The sequence below is a fragment of the Ctenocephalides felis genome, unplaced genomic scaffold (genome assembly GCF_003426905.1).
Source record: "Ctenocephalides felis isolate EL2017-DRISC unplaced genomic scaffold, ASM342690v1 CF-g0.4_SCAFFOLD_03571, whole genome shotgun sequence".
Classification (NCBI taxonomy): domain Eukaryota; kingdom Metazoa; phylum Arthropoda; class Insecta; order Siphonaptera; family Pulicidae; genus Ctenocephalides; species Ctenocephalides felis.
In genome coordinates, this window is record NW_020539725.1 from 3067573 (window position 1) to 3090510 (window position 22938).

At 29.3% G+C, this 22938-nt stretch overlaps 1 protein-coding gene across 1 annotated transcript in view; it reads right to left on the reverse strand.

Annotated features, from left to right (window-relative positions):
* LOC113384923 (eIF-2-alpha kinase GCN2) overlaps nucleotides 1–22938 on the reverse strand; it is a 635046-nt gene that overhangs the window by 171659 nt on the left and 440449 nt on the right. The window contains exons 26-27 of the mRNA XM_026622699.1: nucleotides 14944–15107; nucleotides 11070–11250 (exon numbers count right to left, since the gene is read on the reverse strand). Of these exons, the coding sequence (XP_026478484.1) occupies nucleotides 11070–11250; nucleotides 14944–15107 (345 nt within the window). The remainder of the gene's footprint in view (nucleotides 1–11069; nucleotides 11251–14943; nucleotides 15108–22938) is intronic.

A 22938-nucleotide genomic window follows, 5' to 3' on the forward strand; every position in this document is an offset into this window, starting at 1 on the left:
TGCCGGAAGCATACATTTTTGATCGTATTGCCTTGATAAATATAGTTGAATAGGTGATAAAAAGTACGGTAAATTATAAAATAATACTTTGATATCATTTTAAACATCTATTTAGTAGTATAAAAATAAAAGAATAAATAAAAATATAAGAAGTTGAAAAACTTCTAAAATAAAAATAAAATAAAAGCTGGTATTATTATAGTAATAGCAGTATAATAATCATTATCAATACTGTTTCGGTAAATCAAATAAATGAAACAATAAAGGAATAATTTTTAACGGCAATTAAACAAAAATTAAAACTTAAAATAAATATAAAATTTAAACTCAAAATAAAAAAATTAAACTTGAAATAAAAGTTACAATTCTACCAACAAACGTAAATCTTTAAAGATTTTAAAATAATCTTTAAAGTCTTTCAAGTTAACAATAACTACTAGCTTAAATCAGGTTCGATTGGGAATTTTGTATGTTTTAGAAGTTTTAGAATATAAGTATATTCCAAAAGCTTAATCGGATCAAAACTATCGTGTTTACAGGAATGTCCCTAGATCTCTGCATACATACATACATACCAGCGCCCTAGTGAATCCGCGCCCTATAAGTACCGTGCGCTATACGGGGTATACCTGTATTTTTATTCAATTTATATATTAGAAATAATTGATCATAGATGAAACGGTAGAAATAAATGATTCTCTCATTACTACAATATTCTAGGTATATTGGAACAATGCAAATAAATGAAAAAAATCGTATACTTTCTTACTAAAAAGTATTCATTTCAAACTCAATTATTAGGGTTAAAAATTAAAAAAAACATATACCGTAATTACGTCACAATATTCTGTAGTTATTAGCAAACTTATTAACGCCAGAAACACCGCCGAATTTAAGCAAAGTTGAAAATAAAAGATAAAACTATTTCAAGTCTACTTCTCGTAATTGCGGGATTCTCACGGAATTACGTTCATTGGTTCAGTTGTGTGTACCTAATTGCGGGAGTCATGAAATTGACAATTTCTTGACAAATATATGCTCGATTTAACTATAAAACTAATCTCTTATTATTACTGATAAAAAATTTCACATATTTGAATCGATTAAGCTTATCGGAATCGAAAGAAAACCTTAAGCAATGGCACCGTCACATAACCTAACTCGCTAACAAGCTAGTACGAAATGGCGATCGTGTTACGACCGATGCTGTCAAAAGCTTTTTACGGCTTTAAAAACTAATATTTAAATTCGAAAATCGTACTATTTTATTAGGATTCAAATTATAATTGATGTGCAATTGAATAACATTATCATTTATTGACCGTTTTCTTATTTTGAGATCAAAATGAAAAACTCCCGTAATAATGTACTATCCCGGAATAGTGTACGTTTACCTTAATATGTTTAAATGTGAATAGTTGAAGCGTTTTTCAGGAGTCAAATAGCGAAAAAAGATTCTAACTTATGTCAATGCTGTTGACATTAACATTTAAATTGATACCTGGCTCAAAATTTTCTAATAAATTGGCAGTAACCGATTATTTTCCAGCAGTCGTTTTCTTTGACGATGTAATCTTGATCTTTCAGAGTTTGTAAGAGGCTTTGAACCTGCATCAATAGTTATAATTACTATTATAATAAATTAAAATTAGTCTTCATAGCCATCATAAAAGAGAAACATGTAAACTTTCTTTAAATTTCCAGTAAAGAAATATTGTTATCACAATTTCACTTATCATGTAATTGTGTTTGTAGAACTTCATGTAAACTTAAAATTAATATACGTTTAGTGACTGCTTATTTGTTTTGACTATTTCCCGGGCGATACAGTTTCATTCTTTGAGCAACTGTGGTATCTGTCTTGCCTATAAAAATATTTTTCATTTTAGTACCTAATAACTTCAAAGGTATATAGTAATGTCAAAAAACTCAAATAATACAAATTACTGCAATAAACTTACATTTTTTACACAGCGCAGATTTTTCATTTATTTCATTATTTGCGATTATTTGCACTACAATTATTTACGGGGGACGGGATAAAATTTTGCTCCGATCCTGACATTTTTATTAACTCACGAATTATACTACTATTTAACCTTCAAATGATTTGACATAACACCGGAAATTTGAACAATATGATTCACGCTTTCGCTGACGTACGCACGTATGAAGCACGCTTACGGTGACGTACGCATGTATAAAGTCACGCATACCAAGAAGCCTTGCGCAAATACGACCCTCGAGAGCGAATGAGTCTCACTTGACCTTGCCGTAACAATTTCTGTCTCTCACGAAGGCTTTTATTTTTATCCATAATGACAGGATTGCCCCAATTATCTTTCACGTCCAGATCTTTCAGGATTGCCGTCGCCACGGCAGGAGCAACTTTATCAGAAATTCCAAATCTTTCGCTCATTATGGCATGGTTTGGAGCCTTGTATATTGGATTATATGGTCCACGTTTTATATGAGAAGTATTGTGTAAACTTTCCGAACTGATTTTAAACTCAAAACCAACATCTGAAACATATATCTCACCTGAAGTGAAATCGCTAGTTATTATAGTTGCTGATACTTCATATTCAATTTTTGTAATATGTTTTGGTATCGTAGATTACCTCTCATTATGTTGATCCATCATAAACGCTTGTAAATGTTGTGGAATCAGTCCGCAAAAACACATTATTCTTCTCAAATCGCATTCACATTTTCCAATATAAAATAATTCTTTCGTATATTCTGCAAACTTCTGGAATGATAATTGGGTAGTCTTGCTTTTATTTGTACTTTTATATTTATCAATCAATCGGTTCAATTTTCTAGCGATTCTTCGTTTCTCTATAATCGGAATATCCATTTTTTTCCACGTCTGAATCAATTTCGTTACCACATTTGGAGTAAATGTTTTATATGAATTTTGAGTTTTCGGCCAAATAAAAATAATACCTGATAATTTCCACACTAGTCGGAAGATTCACCCCTGTAAATTCTTCTGCTTGTCCAAATGTAATTTGATCATGCGAGCGCATATAATTCAAATTACTGGTACTTGTGCCTGGATTTAAAAAAGAATTCTCCATTGATATCTCTCCCAGAACAGCAGAGTTGAGATATGTAGATTTGTCACATTTATATGTACTAATCGAATTTTCGAGAATTTATAGTTAAAAAATACTACTAGCGCACTCTAAAATACTTAGTCCGCAAACTAAACCCGATTTAAAAACCAACTAATTAAATGAAATGTAACTCACAATTTGAATTATTTACATGCTTAAATTAATATATTTACTTATTAAAAACAGCATTTTATTACAAATGTGACTGAAAAGTTATTCGGGATATATAGTTTTGTAGTCAAAATTCTTTTAATCAACACATATATTTCATATAAAAAGGTACCCACATTACTTAATTTTAACTCATTAGTAATTTGACCCGCCCTATTATATATATATATATATATATATATATATATATATATTGTAGAGTTTCGAACAAGAATCCAAAAGTAATAAAAAAACAAGAAAAGTTTTTAATAAACAATTTCTTTATTTATTTATTTATTTACTCTCGACGTTTCGGAACTAGGCACGTTCCATCTTCAGGACATCTGTCAAGAAACATGATCTTGATGAGATTTAAGCACACAATATGTTTAGGAAACGAAAATAGATTTTTCTTAAATAATAAATTAATTGCAAAAAATAATAATGTACAGAAATATGATAATATGATCAAAATGAAAATGATAAAAATAAATGAGTGGATTATCAGAACAGGATATTAAAAATTTTTTGAAAGTTATGGAAAATTTTAAGAAAAGGTTAATGACAAAATTGAATTAATTACCTGTATGTTTGAATATACGTTAGCACTTTTTCACTAAACAAGATTTTTAAACAAAAAATGAATTTGTGAGTTATTTTTCCGCCGAATGGTTAAATTTTGTAAATCAAAATTACTAAAAGTTTTGTCTCTTTCAAAATTATTATTTGAAAACACAAATAATATTGTTCTCTCGATGTTATGAGATCGGCTTTTGGAAACAAACTAACTGAATCTGATGATTCATGTGTAAACACGTGTAAACACTTGAACGAGAACTGTGAGATTGTATGTGTGTGTTTTTATATGTGGGAATACTTAAATTATTGATCTTAAAAGGAAGTCGATATTAATTGTTTGTCAAAAAGTGTAAAAAAATTAAATATGAATCATGTAATAGGTTGTGATCTGATCTAATGTTGACACTGTTAGAAACATTCATAAGAATAAGACAACTCTCCGCGAATAATCTCCTAAAGATGCAACTTTCATGATATAAAATCCTTGGAGTGAAATTAAATGAATGGGCGTTTTCAATAGAGTGTTGTACTAGGGTACTTTTGAAATTTTTTTGTTTATGGTGGACCACACTTAGTTCATTTTGTCTCATTCTTTTGTGTACATATTGCGAGGTTTGTCCAATATATTGGAAAGCACAGTCATTACAAGAAACAGAATATACTACATTAGTATTGAAATTGGATGGGGTAGGGGATTTAATGTTCGTAAAGAATTGGTTGAAGGAGTGTAAGGATGAGCCTGATACTAAAATGTTTTCTTTCAACAAAATTTTGGCAAAATAATAATATAAATCTTCAACGTATGGAATGGTGCAGTAAATAAGATTGGTGTTTTTGATGTTGGTAGTGGTATTGGGAGAATTAATTGCTGTTTTTAAAAAAGTTCGTCTTTTTTGAATAACTGAATGAATAAGATTTTTTGGGTAACCATTTTCAATTAGAGTTATTTTTACCAAGGATAAATTTTGTGGCTGGAAAGTTTGGTGAGACAACAAAATAGCATGGTCTGTAAGGGAAATGTTCGCGCCAGAATCTTCTTAGATGTCGCCAGTTGATATTGGTAATAATCCGACAACACCTTTTCTCTGGCAATCAGCAAAGATTTGGATGTAATAGTTGATCTGACGTGTGAACAAGGAAGCTCTCGCTGTCTGGCTTGTCACGTAGGCCATTTTCATTTGCGTTCCGTATGAGTTTTGTTAAATTTTCCGAGTGTTCGATGTAGTTTGTGTGAATAAATACGTTATTAATTTCATACAGTGTTTCTTATTGTGCTTCTGTAGTCAAATCCTACCTCGGTATCCATTCCTTATAGCAATCTGAAAATTCCGAACTTGAAGCCGCCATCCGACTGGACCGCCGAGCACGTAGAGAACGTCGAATATTTTACTTAATATATTCAATAATATCAAATCCTCGGAATAGTTATTGAGTCAAATTCAATTAGCTATTCCGAAAGGGTCTAACTAACCCCCATTCGTAACAGGAAATAATAGTGTTTATCTTATAGTTTCTGGAACAGTATGAGGAATAGTGTAAGTATCTACCCGACCATGTAGTTTTTTTATACCAATTTGTTCGAATAAAGTTGTTAGTATTGTAAACGGATACATCCAAGAAATTAAGTCTGTTGTTATTTTGTAGTTCATGTGTGAAAGTTATATTATTGTTAAAGTTATTGAAAAGATCTAGTACTGTGTTTATATGATTTTTGTTAATGATAAAAAAGTGTCATCTACATATCTAATATAAAAGTTAATTTGAAATTTTAAAGTTGAGAAAACGGAAATTTCTAGTGTTTGTAAAACTAAGTCTATAATTCCGGGAGATAAGTGACATCCCATAGCTGCGCCTTTAATTTGAGAATAAAAGTTGTCTTGGCAATGGAAATATGAGTAATTTAAAATAGTGTTTATAATATGAGTGAAAACTGTTTTCGGAAATTCAGTAAAGTTACAAGTTGTGTGTCAACGTTTATCGATTGAGTTTAGAATAATAATAATAATATGAGGAATAGTGTAAGTATCTACCCGACCATGTTGTTTTTCTATACCAATTTGTTCGAATAAAGTTGTTAGTATTGTAAACGGATACATCCAAGAAATTAAGTCTGTTGTTATTTTGTAGTGTTAGTAATAGTGTTTATAATATGAGTGAAAACTGTTTTCGGAAATTCAGTAAAGTTACAAATTGTGTGTCAACGTTTATCGATTGAGTTTAGAATAATAATAATAATATGAGGAATAGTGTAAGTATCTACCCGACCATGTAGTTTTTCTAGACCAATTTGTTCGAATAAAGTTGTTAGTATTGTAAACGGATACATCCAAGAAATTAAGTCTGTTGTTATTTTGTAGTTCATGTGTGAAAGTTATATTATTGTTAAAGTTATTGAAAAGATCTAGTACTGGGTTTATATGATTTTTGTTAATGATAAAAAAGTGTCATCTACATATCTTATATAAAAGTTAATTTGAAATTTTAAAGTTGAGAAAACGGAAATTTCTAGTGTTTGTAAAACTAAGTCTATAATCCCATAGCTGCACCTTTAATTTGAGAATAAAAGTTGTCTTGGCAATGGAAATGTGAGTAATTTAAAATAGTGTTTATAATATGAGTGAAAACTGTTTTCGGAAATTCAGTAAAGTTACAAATTGTGTGTCAACGTTTATCGATTGAGTTTAGAATTAATTCATGTGGGACACATGTAAAAAGGTTGACCACATCTAAGCTTAGAAATAAGTGATTTTCATGGATGTTGCGGTTATTAATTAAATTCGGAAATTGGTACGAATTCCTGACATAATAGGGAGAATTGATTGTGACATTTTTTTCGAAACCTTTTTACATGTGTCTACTAATTAATTATTAGTCAATTAATCTGATATACCAAATTCCTGAGGCGGTCAAAATTGAACTTAGATTTAATTTGTGTAAAAATTGAACTGAGGGTTGCATCACAATTACATACCAACAGAATGCCTCACTGTTTCCACATTTCTCGTGGAAAAAACTATTTCAACAGTGTGGCATTCTGTTGGTATGTAATTGTGATGCAACCCTCAGTTCAATTTTTACACAAATTAAATCTAAGTTCAATTTTGACCGCCTCAGGAATTTAGTATATCAGATTAATTGCTCTAATTGCGAACTCTTTTATATTGGAGAAACTAGCCAAAACCTGAGTAAACGCGTTCATCAACATAAAAATAACTCAAAAAATCCCAAGCAATTCAAAACGATGTTAACTCAGCATATTAAAAATTTAAATCATAATATCGATTTTTTTAACCCTAAAATTTTGCATTTTGAAGAAAATACAATTAAAAGAAGATTCGCTGAGGGGTTGTTTTTGAAATTACATAACGACAGGGTCATTAACAAACGCTTCGACAATACGGCCCTGAACGAAACGAACACGTGGTTTTTTAATAGCGTGTCAAAATTTCTTAAAAAATAACAAAATCCCATCGCCTTTCAAATTTTCCAAAAAATATCAACACATGCTAAAAACTGCTTTGAGAAAAATGTGACATTTCTATCCTAAACTCCGAAGAGTAAATACATAGTTTCGACAACTTGTTAAGTTATCATGGTTATTAGTGTGTTTTACCATTTGTGATGTTTGTGTTAAAAAATATATATCTTATCAATGTGCACATACTCATACCTTGGATTAATAATGGTTTCATATGCTATATTAGAATACAAAATTGTAAGTGTTTTATTACTATTATTATTATTATTATTTTTCCATGAAATTTCCTTTCATATAATTTATTTAGTTTCAATTTTTATAGTTAATTTGATTACCACTGAATGATGGCTAAGATGCTAGCCGAAACGTATGGATTTTAAATAAATAAACTTTTAAAAAACTCTCATACTATTTTTATTGATGTTGCGCCCGAATATTAAACTCAAATTAAATATATATATATATATATATATATATATATATGATATTCAGTTTTCAGGGCAATACATCAATTAAAAAATTTGTATGACTTTAAAACATTTTTATTTTTTTCCATACGTTTCGACACATTGTTTTGTGTCATCTTCAGTGGACTATGTAATTGAATTAATGCTAATTATTTCATATTATAAATGTTCACAATGCACAATCCTAATTATTTCATATTATAAATGTTCACAATGCAACAAAAAACCAATCCTTGTCATTTTAAATTGAACAATATATAAATTTTTGAATGAGATTTTTTTTTTGAATGAGAAAAAATTTATATATTGTTCAATTTAAAATGACAAGGATTGGTTTTTTGTTGCATTGTGAACATTTATAATATGAAATAATTAGGATTGTGCATTGTGAACATTTATAATATGAAATAATTAGGATTAATTCAATTACATAGTCCACTGAAGATGACACAAAACAATGTGTCGAAACGTATGAAAAAAAATAAAAATGTTTTAAAGTCATACAAATTTTTTAATTAATGTATTGCCCTGAAAACTGAATATCACATATTTCAACATCAAAATTATAATAAAAAAATTTAATATATATATATATATATATATATATATACAATTAACATAAGCCTCGCACATAAGCCTCGGAATGCGTAAAGTACAGAAGTCGTGGCAGAAATTACCTAATTTTACTTACATTTTTGTTCAAATAAAACTATCATTTTTCTTTTTACATCATACAAAAAATTATAAAAAATGCATGGTGTTGACAAGTTAGTTGTATAAATGTTAGTGCCAATTTCTAGTGTTGTGTACACTTCTCTAGATGTAACCTACCAACGTAATATCCACTGACGATGACATTAAATTGAATGTCGAAACGTTTGGAATTAAAGATTATTTTATAAATCTTTGCCTTTTCTTTGTTTGATGTATCGCCCTCAAGAACTCACTCATATATATATATATATATATATATATATAATATATATATATATATATATATATATATATATATATATCTTATATATAAAAATGGAGCTGTCTTTCAAATGTCCGAATAAAACTCGAAAACGGCTGAATGGATTTGGCCAGTCTTAGTCTTGAAAAATTCGTGCCAATCCAGAGATTGTCCAAAAGGTGAGATAATATTTCAAATCCGCGTAGAAACTTTACATTTTTAATTTGAAAATTTTTGTAGAAGCGTAATTTAAATAAAACAATGGACGGTGGCAATTTCGTGAACTGTCAAACGCTTTTGACAGATGATGTTCAATTACGTTTAATAGGATGTTTTACGCGAATATTATTTATTTATGATAAATTTGTAGCAAGTAGTTTTGTTTGTAGTTTTATTTATATACAAAAACGTTAAGCCGGCCACAGACGTTACTGTATACTTGCGCAACCTGCGACTTGCACATGTGTTCTGTAGCGTCTGTGGCGTGTTTTTTGCGCAACTTGACAGACTGGTGCAAGCGAGTAGGCATGAGCACTTTTTCATTATTTTAATTGCGCAACCATTCAAGTCGGCAAGTTCATTCGTTGGCCGCGTGTGGCAGCACATGTCCCGTTTTTATTTTACTTTGTAGCGAATTCATAATACAAGTTTATGAAGTTATCGACAATTAAAAGTTATTAAATTAGCCCTCTGAACACTTTGAATTCTCTTTTGATGCTGTAAATACATAAATTAATAAAAAAGATATATTTTTAGGTTATGTTTTGACATTTATTATTTGACATTTGTGATATGCTTGCGCAAGTACTTGAACCGTCTGTGGGCGCTGTGAAAATACAGCTGGTTGCGCATTCATTCAGTTGCGCAAGTATACAGTTACGTCTGTGGCCGGCTTTAGTAAACGGGCCGCAAGTGTTACTAGAGACTCAAAATATAAACTTTTTTGATATGTTAATATGAAAATGCACTTTTTGGCATATTTTTCTCAAACACGGTGCTCTGAAAGATCTCATTTGTATAATTATATACTTATTGGTATTTATAAAACATTTTCTAGGTTATATTATTTTTTATTTATGGTATTTAAATTCAGAACCTGAATTTGGTATCGATCGAATGGACATTTTGTCGAATAACATTTTTCCAGTTATAATTTCCCAGAATTTATCGCACAATAGATAGTAATATATGAAGGCCCGGGATTAAAAAGGTCCACCACCGATGTGCCAAAAATCAGTAAAGTTAAGCATTGTTTAACAACAATATTTGAAAGTAGAGGAAAAAAGATGTATAGCCAGCTACAACCTTGATTTGAAAACGATAATCTTTGAAATGGGGGAGATAAACGGTAATCTTTGAAAATCCATAATAAAAGTATTTTCTTCCGTTGATAGTTTTAGCATTAGTTAAAAATGTAATTATTTTGTAAAATACCTTTAAAATTATAATAAGGCTTTAAACCTTTTGCCAACTGCCCGTCACAAGTTACCCCGCATATAGGATAAAAAGGTCTAGATAACAAATTTTTGGAAGACATCAAAAAAGCACATTTCTACAATGATGAAGTAGATATCAGTTTACTGAACGTAGTCAGATAATTGTTCGTTTGATATGTCTTATTTGTTGTGATATAATTGTTATGGTTTTCACAATATAGTTTATATTTGCTCAAAGTCAAATTGGACCTTTGTGCCTCGCCCTGCTCTACATATATACTTTTTATTAATTTTATTTTAATTCATCGAATGTTACTTGAAACTTATCAAAAAGCAGGTCAATGAAGAAATACTTCTGTCGTTATCTATCTCTCCTCGCAGAAATTTGAAAATTTTGTATAAGCTCAGTAGTATTATTTACAATTATACACAAAATCCAGATGCAAATAGAATCTGAAAAACTTGAAACGTAATCAATAAGTCGAAAAACCAAAATGACTAGGATTGGATTATATCATGTTTTCTATGGAAAGTGTCTAAAACTTTCAGTTTGATTGTATTGATAAAATATAGACAAAATAATGGGGTTTATTGTTTTTATAATACCTCATTGTATAGAGCATTCAAACAACACATCCTTATGCACTTGAAGTATTAATATTTTTGATTCTCTAGAAATGGTTTAGAATATACCCTATTTAGCAAAACAACGTTTGCCGGGTCAGCTAGTATATATATATATATATATATATATATATATTCTAATTGAAAAAACACATTTATTTTGTAATTACGCTGTTAATTAAATATTGTTATTTATTATTTTTATTTTTTATATTATTTATATATAGTCATCGATATTAAAAATCATATTTGTATCACCTGTGCGGCATCTTTCAGTAGATATGGATCGTTGGCAGCAACAAAAGTATCTCTCTCTTTAAGTGATGTTAGAGCAACATTTTCTGACTCTCTAATAATAGTTTGTAGAAAGTTTTCAGGATATAGTGTAACACCCAATGCTATAATTCCATCTTCTGTACTGAACTGACCATAACGCTGCCTAAAAAAATAATAGAAAACTATAAATATGAATATTTATAGTTGTCTTATATGGCAAAAATAATAATATATGTTATTTATCGTTGCCTTTCCTTGGACAATTATTATTATTTTTAAAATTAAGAAGATTTCCTCACCAAATGATAATTTTTAACTTCCCGAAGGGAAAATTTGTTTTCATAAAAAAACGATTCGCTAATTTTATGTTTTCTAGACGTTTCAAGCCGGTTTGAATCGAATAAGACCAAATTTGATAAAGTATGTGTATGTAAGTGCGTGTGTGATACCGATTCCAAAAATTGAACCATTCGAAGTCCCTCGATGAGGACTATCGTAAGTCAGTTTTGCGTGACGATCGACCAAGCCATTTCCTTGTAAAAAGCAGAAAAGTGAAAAAAAAATCGTCTACGTTATAGCCCGAATCAACTTGATTGATAAAGATAGTGATTGACGATTTTTATGGATTTTTTTAACAATATATCCCGTGGTCTAAATCATCATACTAAAATATTTCGGCGCCGCCTCTAATTTTAAAAATTCGTCGAAGATTGAACACATACATCTATAATATTCACTAACAATAAAGCAAAATGCACTTGTCATGTTCACGCATCATCACTAATGTAAAATCTATTTGTCATTTTCTTTAATCCTATCTAACCACATACCAAAATTTCATTCAAAAAGTTTTACATCTACTTACTTCATTTCGTCCTGATCTGTACTCATAACAAACATATTAAAAATCGCGAATATACTTGAGTTTTCGCCAACATTACAACCTAAAATTTAAATTGCAACCAAGCATTACACATGATGACAAAGTACACTAGAAATGTTGTTGTGTGAATCAAAACACAATAGCATACTAAAAGTCACGAAAACGTGGGATAACATACACATAAGGGAGTGGTATTACCTGAAGGATGTTTTTTAACGTGACGATCGTTTAAATTATCGCTTCTTTGTCGTGTAAGAATAATAATACGACGTCAGGCATGTAAATAGTTACGCCAAGTCGAGTTCTGTGCAGTAAATCTACGCAGTTCCATAGGAACTAACCCCACTTTTGGATTTGTTGATGACAAATGTTTAAGTTCGGAATTTGTGAATGTTAATATCAATTAAAATAGATTGTATTAAATAATATTTTGTTTGTAATAAACAATTTGTTTCAGCTTTTAATGAATACATGAGTGTGGAATCTTCAAAGAAATTTATAGAATGCTGTACGAAATGAAAAAGTGAAATGGTAAGTAAGTAGCAGTTTTAAAATTTATACATGAGCTGAATTATACAATATTTTTATTGTAAAATTAATTCCAGATGAATGAAATGATTCCATGGTAATTGCTTCTGAGAACTGGAACTTAAAAATTTGATTTCTCTTCAGATGCAAAAGTTCTTATTTTTGAGGTTAGTTTCAGCTTGAAAATATAATTTCTCAATGAACTCAATGAACGAATGGAACGAATAATTGGTATAATCACTTGAAGATAGTGAAATGGCAATAGTTTTTCTAGTGTTGTACTATATTTTATTTTATTTCATTTTAGGCCTTTTTGATGTTTTGAATTTAAAAAGTTTAGATGAAAACCTTTTGTGAAATACAATATGACATAATTGAAAAACTCATGAATGTATTTTCTATAGAAAACAATAATACGAAAATAACTTTTATTTCATTTCAATGAAGAAAACAACTCCAATTTTTTTTTAAATAAAAAAGTAATTAATAAAATATGTAATGCATTTTTTATGTAGGTTGTGGTTTATACTACACATGATATTATATCTCGTGCTATCATTGTAACGGATGACAAAATTAAGATGGAAATTGATAATCGGATAATTGATATTGGATGCTATTTTGTATGGCACAGGTCTTAGAGCCTGTGCTTATTCAAATGCATTAAAATATATTGAATAGAACTACAAGACCAGAAAGCACAGAAGCAGAAGTTTTGAAAGGAAAATTCATAAGAGTGAATAAAAAATGATTAATGGTAATAAAACTGTAATGGAAATAATAAACAGAGGAGGGAAAGGTAATCACTGAGTTGTGGGGTTCTCATTCCATAGACCTCTTTTCGGACAAACTACTATTTATTATCATTATATTGAATATGAAATATTGGGAACAGTAATAAATAATAAAAATATAATATTGATGAAATTCGTGCACGCCATACAAAAATCGCAAATCAACTATTTTGAATACATTTAGATAATTATTTTGTGTGATTTGTCTTATTAATTATATTTCATGTTAAATTTGTTGAATTATTAATTACATGTAAAAAAATAAGTTATTTGTAATAATATTGTAATTTTTGTAAAATTGTGATTTTAAATTTTAATATATTAATAAATAAAATTAATATTTTAAAATGTCTATTTATTTCAATAAAATATAGTCTTAGTAGTACAAAGCGTAGAATATTAAAATTTTTAATATTAAACATTCCTCAAATAAGCAAATGGTTAACAACCCACTACGTCGTATTCTACCACACTCGTCGGGGAGGTTTCATAATATCACACCCGACCTGTGTGTTTGTCAAAATACGCCAAAAAGTAGATCAAAAATGACTACATACAAATACCACCCCTTGTCGTGTTATAGTACGCGATATACGTTTGCAGTGTAGTCAAGGCACAAAAGGTTTTATGCCTTATTCAAAAGATCAAATATTACTTAAATTTGAATTACGAATTGAGTGAAAAGAATTAATCCTTGAATGAGGCTACTAGGATTCAAATATCACTAAGCGCCCATTGAACAAGTGAGCTTTCGAAAAGCACTTTGCGCTTTATTTTTAGATTACAAACATCAGTTCAGTTGATAGAAATTTATTTGCCTTGAAAAATCGAGAATTTTTTAGCTATATTTTTCAATATTATTACGATAAAAGAAAAACGCCGCGCAGGTTTCGCTCGATGTCGTTCTATACAGCAAGATAAGCATAGCAATAATGTAAATATTGTGGCTATGTATTTAACTAGGCATTGACCAATAATTTGTATTTTATATACAGTGCAAAGAAAACATGAATTTAAAAGAAATTTTTAAAAAATATATCATAAAATATAATATAAGAAAAAAAATTTCAAAAAATATATTTTTGGTAAAAACCGGTGAGTTGTTTTAACACGCATATATATCTTACAATATTAATAAATCAGAAAGGTTAAAAAAATCCACAATTTTGTAAAGGTTGGCTAAATTATTAAACTAGCATCGACTTACAATGTATAGTTTGATCAGAATTAATTCAATATCTTGTAAGTGTAAAATGTAGAAAAAACTTTTTCATATCAGAAAACGTAAAAATTCTATATAGTTTATCATATGTATTACTATTATATGTATTTTTAAAATTAATGTATCTACAATATATACATATATAGAGTTTACCCATAAATTACGTATCAAAGTAAAGTTTTATAATAATAAAAGTATGTATACCATATTATAGGTTTTTTGCATGAAAAACAACCAAACAAGCATTACTACATTTTTGTACCAGTTTAAAGCACGCTTACACTTAATTTATATGTTATTTCTCACCATGTATCCATGTTTCAAATTATTATAAATTGTTCTTCGCATTATATGGATTTTACCAACCACTCACATAAAAAACAGTCATTCAATGTAAGCACGCCAACATACTCATTCCAATATAAATACCTCAATTTATATAGAAGTTGATCATATCGTTCCCCAACTGCTAAAACCGTAACCGGTACATCACCTTTGCAACTTTTTCGGCATTCACCATCGCATATGAGACGCCATGACAATCCACGTTCCTCAGTATCAAACTTAAATCCAGGATGTATGTACATTGAGCACTTTTAAGTAAGATAAAAACATTTAATGAAATAACAATAATAATTGTAAAATAGTAATTGTGCACCGTAATTACGGTACGAAACCCAAGAAAAATTACACAAAATGTGTACACATTATTAAAATCTCTATAAAATATCTTTACATAAAATTTATAAAAAATATCATTTTCAATTTTTTTGCGATTACTATAACTTACCCTACGAAAGTTAATAAGGTATAAACAGCATTTTATCTTTATCAGAAAATAATTAAGAAAAGAGATCTACAGAATTGCTTTTAATTATTTGAAATTGCCAAAAAATAAATTATCTTGTCTGTGAATTACGGGAAATGGAATGCAACAATATCCATTGGGTTTAATTATGTACTACAAAATACTTAATTTAGATTTAATTAGTATCCAGATATTTTATTTAATTTCATTATTACCAACTCGAGAAATATCACATTTAATATACTCATAAGTGCGACATTTGTTAATTCATAAACACTCAAACATCAAATCCCAATCATGGATTCGTAACTATTTCCGCCAGCTAACCGCGATTCGATCAGGACAGTTTTTGCTTTACGTTGTCTTAAATAATCCACTTTTTATCACCAATCACCAACCTCTTCTAAATTGGGCCGACTTTCTTTCAACTCAGCAGCGATTTGCAGATAGAGCTTCTTTTAGTATCCAGCATTATTTCAATGGTGCTAAGTGTTCCTTCTTTGTAAAAATTTCAGCTCTTGGAAAATCGAAATCGACTTACTTCACGATTGGACTCCGTGATTTTGTCAACATTTTGACAATTGGGCATCCAGTGCTCGTGCTTCATTGACATCAAAATTATCCGAATGAATTGACGCAACCAAATTGCGCATTATTAGCTGTTATAGTATCAAAACCATAAACACTGTTCGCATTTTCAGCTTGTGGCCATGCTTGTGGCCGTTTTCGCCTTCATCGGACAAAAAGTGTAAAATATAGCGTTTTTTTTTTCATTGTTAGTGTACATTTTTGAAGCGTGCTCAAACAAAACTGGGCAAATCAATTACAAAACAGTCTTAATAATTTTTTCAGTACAAAACATCATCTTTCTAATGTCGTCTAGTAGAAGCTGTTCCGACTAATATAACCCGAGATACAGTTTGTTGAAGACAACCATTGCAAAAATAATATTTTTTTTCCTCAACCTAAAATTTTGTGCCGTTCATACAACTTGAAGTTTTTGCTTTTTTATCACCAACCCCTATTTTATAGCCATTTTCGCAATGCAATCATTTTTTATCACGCGTTAAGTCATTAAATATTTTTGACATAATTTTAGTTCAGATTTTTGAGCTTAAAAAGCTTAAACTTTACTTTAAAATACATTTTTTTTTTTAATTTTGGGGTCGATTTTCTTTATTTTATTTTCTTAATGCGGAATTGATAAAACACATATAACTCTTTTCACTTCACCCCCTAACTATTTTCTCTAATTGTGTTCCCAGTGTAACTATCCTTGAAACTCTCTCTTACAACATCTTTCGTAAATCCTCAGTTTTTTTATAGGGCGCGCTCTGCTTTAGTATAAATTTAAACAAAATTATTATTTTATTATTGTTTATTTCTATTTTTTTATAAATTTTTGTTTTTATTTCTTCTGGTGTAATTTTTACTCGTCATGTTTTCCTTAAAATTCAAAAATAAAAAAACAAAAAATTAAAGTTTAGAATAAATTTATAAAATTTATCATAAGTAATCAAGTGATGATTTTACTTACAATTAGAAAATGTATTCGATTCAAGTTGGCTGTGAAGGTTTTCTATTAGTACTTTATTTTTCAATTCCTAACCAGCGATATTTATATCATATGTATATATATATATATATATATATATATATATATATATATATACTAGCTGACCCGACAGACGTTGTTCTGTACCCACGTCTACAATTTTTCAATATTTTATACTAATATTTACTTATATAGAAAATATATTAATATTTATTTTTTTCTCCAATAAATCAATATACAGAGTTTATATTTGAAGTAAATTAATTTGTCAAAGCCTGTTCACATGTGCTCTATTCAACTTACGATCAACAAAATTATTGATCTGTGAATTTTTTTACTGTGCTCCAATTTACTTGATATTTTGGAAATTGGCTAATCTTTATCTTAAGTTCAGAAGTGAAAACAATTTGCACTCCGTCACCATCCACCGCATTAATTGGATTATTACCCTTTTAATTCTGATTTTATCAGAACTTGTAATAGATTATTTTAAAGGTAATTAAATAAGCTACAACTTTCTCTATCATAAATTTTACCGTAACTTCTCTTATCGTGAAACGGCGAAGGGTTAAAAGGGCTCGAAAGACCTGGTTGGACAGCCGCGCACTCCGTAATTAATATCTCTATCAATATTTGTGTAATGGAAAAATAATAAACAACAATAATTAGTCAGAAAAATACCTCGAATTTTCATATATATATATATATATATATATATATATATATATATATACTTTTATACGTATTCTTTCAGAGATATTATAATGAGAAATTGGATGTTTTTTTAATGTTTTTTTTTTTCATGAAATCATGAGCTTTTTGAGAAACGTTTGTACTAAAGTTGTGGTATTTTCTAGAATCCATCAAGATCTCTTAAACAAAGTTAATTCTAGATGAAATACGATTATTTTTAAATTTGGTGGAAATGGCACTGAAAAACTATTTGATTTAAATGAAAAAACATTATATGCGTCTTTTATTTGCATGTTAGTTTACTCATTTTACACGCAGAAGTACTCATTTTAAAGCTTATTTTGAGCACTACAAAAACCCATTTTCATATTTAGCCTAATAATGTTCCCAAAAACTGTAAAATAGCGATTTATTAAGATTTTAATTGATATAATTTTGTTCATTACATGATTTTCGTTAAAATGTATATTTTTGAAGATATTAGCAAAAAATGATGCAAATGAACGCAAAAAAGAAACAAATTTTCAGTAGCCAGTAACTTGAAAAGTATTTACTTTTTTGAAAAACATTATTAAACATTTTTCTCTTATAATTAGTTCTTTTATCGATCCAAACGAAATGGAAAACAGTAAAAAAAGTTCAGACCGAAAGAGCTCCATTGAGTAAATATTCCGTACCCAAAGACAAACCTATGAATTTTTGACCAATGAAACTTCTAAATAATTTTTTTGTATTGTGACTTAGTATAGTAAGGCAAAACGACTGCAAATTGAATATTTTTGAGCGCAATCACTTATGGCTTGTCTCCATTGCACGAATTCGTACGGCGAATCTGTTCGCAAAGTGCACAAACAAAATTATTGCAAGCAAAAGCAAACCACGCGCACGTTGAGAACACGATTCGCCGTGCGCGTCAGACGCATGTTATATTATTTGCATCTTATATTAATTTAATTTTTAGCACATCTCAGCTTCTTTTTGGCAATAATAATGTAGTCCTTACATTTTTCTTATTCATAATCATAAATATATTACATTTTAATATTGTAAGCCTATAAATGAATAGAAATGTTTGGCAAATGACAGTTGTCATTTGTTTTTAATGTCAAACCATGCCTTAAATATTTTAAAGGTCAAACAATGATAGGCGGTTTTTTGTAATTTTTTCCATTTATTTCTACAATCTAACTATATTTCTATGAATCAAAACATTCTAGTTAGTCTGAAAAATTCATATGGTTGGCATTTTGTACGGAATATTTACTCAATGGAGCGCTTTTTTTTACTGTTTTCCTATTTGTTTTGAATTTTGGAAATAGGCTCATCTTACTCTCAAGTTCAAAAGTGAAAACAATTTAGACTCCTTTGCACTACCCGGGGAGATGCCATTTCTTTTCAGTGGTGTAATAACGTTCGGTGTGGATAAAAAACTAATTATAAGAGAAAAATGTTTAATAATGTTTTTCAAAAAAGAAAATACTTTTCAAGTTACTGACTACTGAAAATTTGTTTCTTTCTCGCGTTTTTCATCGTTTTTTGCTAATATCTTCAAAAATATACATTTTAACGAAAATCATGTAATGAACAAAATTATATCAATAAAAATCTTAATAAATCGCTATTTTACAGTGTTCTAGGAACAATATTAAGTTAATTATGAAATTGGTTTTTATAGTTCTCAAAATAAGCTTTGAAAGAAGTACTTCTGCGTGTAAATTGAGTGAGCTATCATGCAATTAAAAGACGCATACAATGTTTTTTTTTTCATTTAAATCAAATAGTTTATGAGTGCCATTTCCACCAAAATTAAAAATAATCGTTTTCCATCTAGAATTAACTTGGTTTGAGAGATCTTGATGGATTCTAGAAAATACCATAACATTAGTACAAACGATTTTCAAAAAACTCAAGATTTCATAAAAAAATCCATTTAAAAAAAAACAATTTCTCATTATAATATCTCTGAAAGAATACGTATAAAAGTATATCTTGACAAGAGCCTGAAATAATATCTATTATTATTGATTACGGCTTGCTTATGAATAAATAAATAAATAAATAAATAAAATAAATATATATATGAAAATTCAAGGTATTTTTCAGACTAATTATTGCTTTTTATTATTTTTTTGTTACACAAATATTGATAGAGTTCTAATTGTTTAAAGAGTGCGCGGCTGTCCAACCGGAGTGTCTTTCGAGCCCTTTAACCCTTCGCCGTTTCAAAATAAGAGAAGTTACGGTAAAATTTATGATAGCGAAAGTTGTAGCTCATTTAATCACCTTTAAAATAGTATATTACAAGTTATGATAAAATCAGAATTAAAAGAGTTATAATCCAATTAAAGCGGGGGGTGGTGACGAAATGCAAATTGTTTTCACTTCTGAACTTAAGATTAAGATTAGCTGGGCATACATTTTTTTCCTCTCCATTTACTGCAATAATTTTGTTGATAGTAGGTTGAATAGAGCACATGTGAACAAAATTTGACAAATTAATTCACTTCAAATATGAACTTAAGTAATAATGTTTATTGAATTATTAGTGTGAAAAATGCAATTTAGATATTAAAATACTAAAAGCCAGTTGAAATATGGTACGAAATTATAAAAATTGTAGGCAACATTATTGAAGCAATTATTTTGGGTAGAAACATCCAAGGTGATATTGTACCTTGACCGCGCCTGCTATATATTAATTCTTTCTGAATTTGCTGTACTTTTCAAAAGATTTCAATTTTCAACACGTGTATCTATGCTATGACAATAAATACATGGTGATAAATTTGGAAAATCAATGTTTTAGCCGTGAATAAACAAAAAATCATTCATTTAAACATCCACATCTACAGGTATGTCTAAAATAATTGTATAACCCTTAAATTAAATAAAATAAATTGAGCTATTGGAAATAAATTTGTTCTATAAATCTCAGTGTATAATTTTTAATATATAATTTTATTGAATATATTTAATATTTGTTAAAGGGATAATTAAAGTGTTAACTGTAGGAATTGAGAATAATCATTTTATTTGAAACAGTACTACATTTAACATCACTCATATATTGGTGTAAATAGTAACTCAAAAAACAATAATGATTATTTTTAACTGAACGGTATAAATATTAGTATAGGATATTAAAAAAACGTAGAGGTGAGTACAGGACAACGTCTGTCGGGTCACCTAGTATATATATATATATATATATATATATATATATATATATATTTAATTATTCAAAATACACTGTTAGATAATTGTCGTCATAATTACGAATAATTATAATATATAATATTTTAAGGGAATTCGCTATTAACTAATTAAAACACCACCTATAGTACTTTCAACATACACATATTTAATAAACACTATTATGCAAACATACAATTAACTGCATACAATTATCCTAAAATTAAATATCACAATATATAAAAAATATATACATTATAAAAAAATTATTACATTACATACATTATTCTAATTTCAATTATTCACACGTTTCAACATCTAACATTCCGTATAGCTGCATCATATATTACCATTCAATTATTATTACTCAATAATAAATGCTTTCATAAATCTAGTTTGATGCAAGATATTGTTGACCAAATCCTCTTTGGCCAACACAAAAAAAATTTTCGGCGATCTCACACGTGAGCATCCCACATAAAATTGTCTGTGCAAAAAACATTGATATTCTAAATTAACAAAAACGGGCTTTGTTTGTTCCTGAGCCTTAGTGATATTCATCACAAATGAAAATCGTATCAGAAATTGTAACCTCTTGACCGGTATCGTGCAATCTGAGGGTATCGTAGGAATCCGAGTGAGAAACTTCTCATTTAAAACTTCCTTGCAGCACATGCCTTCTGTTTTATTTCTAAAGTTCATTGCCTGACAATATTGGCATACTTTATCCATTGCACCAATTGCAATCTTTCAATGAGCAGAATTGTTAATATTCGAAAGCAAGACGAACAAATTATGCAGCAATAGTGCAGCAGGTTTGTTGCCTTCGTCAATGATATAATACCGACATGGTTATTTTTCAATAGACTCAATAGACGCACCATCAATCCAATTAATATAAGTCTCAATGAACTGCAAGTTTATCACTACGTTCATCATCAATAGATAATGATTTATTAGATTTAGTTGCTGTTAGGAAAATGATAAATTTTGTTATAATGCTTGATTTGTATCGTGTAATAATATAACGGTGTTCAATATATTAATATACATACCATGAATGGTCATATTCTCTGCTAAAACTCCGCTTTCAATAAGCATTTGACATATGATAACCTAACCTCACAAATATATTTCTTCGTATGCTTATTATTAACACCAAATCGCAATTGGCAACATAAAAATACATAATATTTTCCAACCGTCACCGTAGCTCATAGAAACGCATCGTAATGCGTTAACCGTTATGCTTATTTATCTAAGGCGTTAAGATCAGATCGATCGACAGGGACTGATCGATTCGATCGTTGGTATAAGTATCGGTCTTATATTGCGTCTTTTCTAAACAAAGCGCAAATTTGTCAGGAGCTTGCTCCGCTTCCGACACAAAATTATAAGGTGAACGTGCCTTTTGCTACTTTCATTCCAAATTCTGGATCGGAATTGGTAATGGATTGAAAGTCAGCACATTTGAAAGTGTTATTCAAAATTTTCTAAAATCAGTACAGTTTTTTATATATTTTAATAAATTCAGTGGACATCGAATAAAATTACCAGAATTCCCGGGCGGGAGCCTAGGAAAATGTCGCAAGACATGGACGTCTTGACTAGCACCGTGTTGAAAAATAAGTACCAGGCGTTATCGGACCGCAGTGAAATGGACACGGACCGGGAGATAGACGAGTACCGGATAGTAAAACGCAAGAAGCGGTTAAGGCAAAGCAACGCAGACAATGTGATAGGAAACCAGAACACTAACACTCAGAAGCCATTTACATCGAGAACGGGGCATTTAGCACCCAAGAACACCACCGTACCAGAGCCAGAGATTCCACCTATTATCGTCAAAGGCCAGCTGGATTTAAAAGTGATCAAATATATAAAAGATACGACGAAAATAATATTCAGGACACAATATTTAAAACCACTATTACACAAAATCTATGCCGATACGATTGCAGATCACGAAAAATTAAAAACATACTAAGGGATTGTGATTTCCAATTTTACACCTATACTATGCAGCACGACATCCCTAAGAAAATTACTATAACTGGCCTAAATCCTGATATGACTGAAGCGGTGGTTCTTGAAGAGCTGAAAGCCAAGGGCATTAAGGTAAAGCAGGTGGTCCAAATTAAGAAGAAGGAATCGGACGGCAGTCAACGCAAACTCC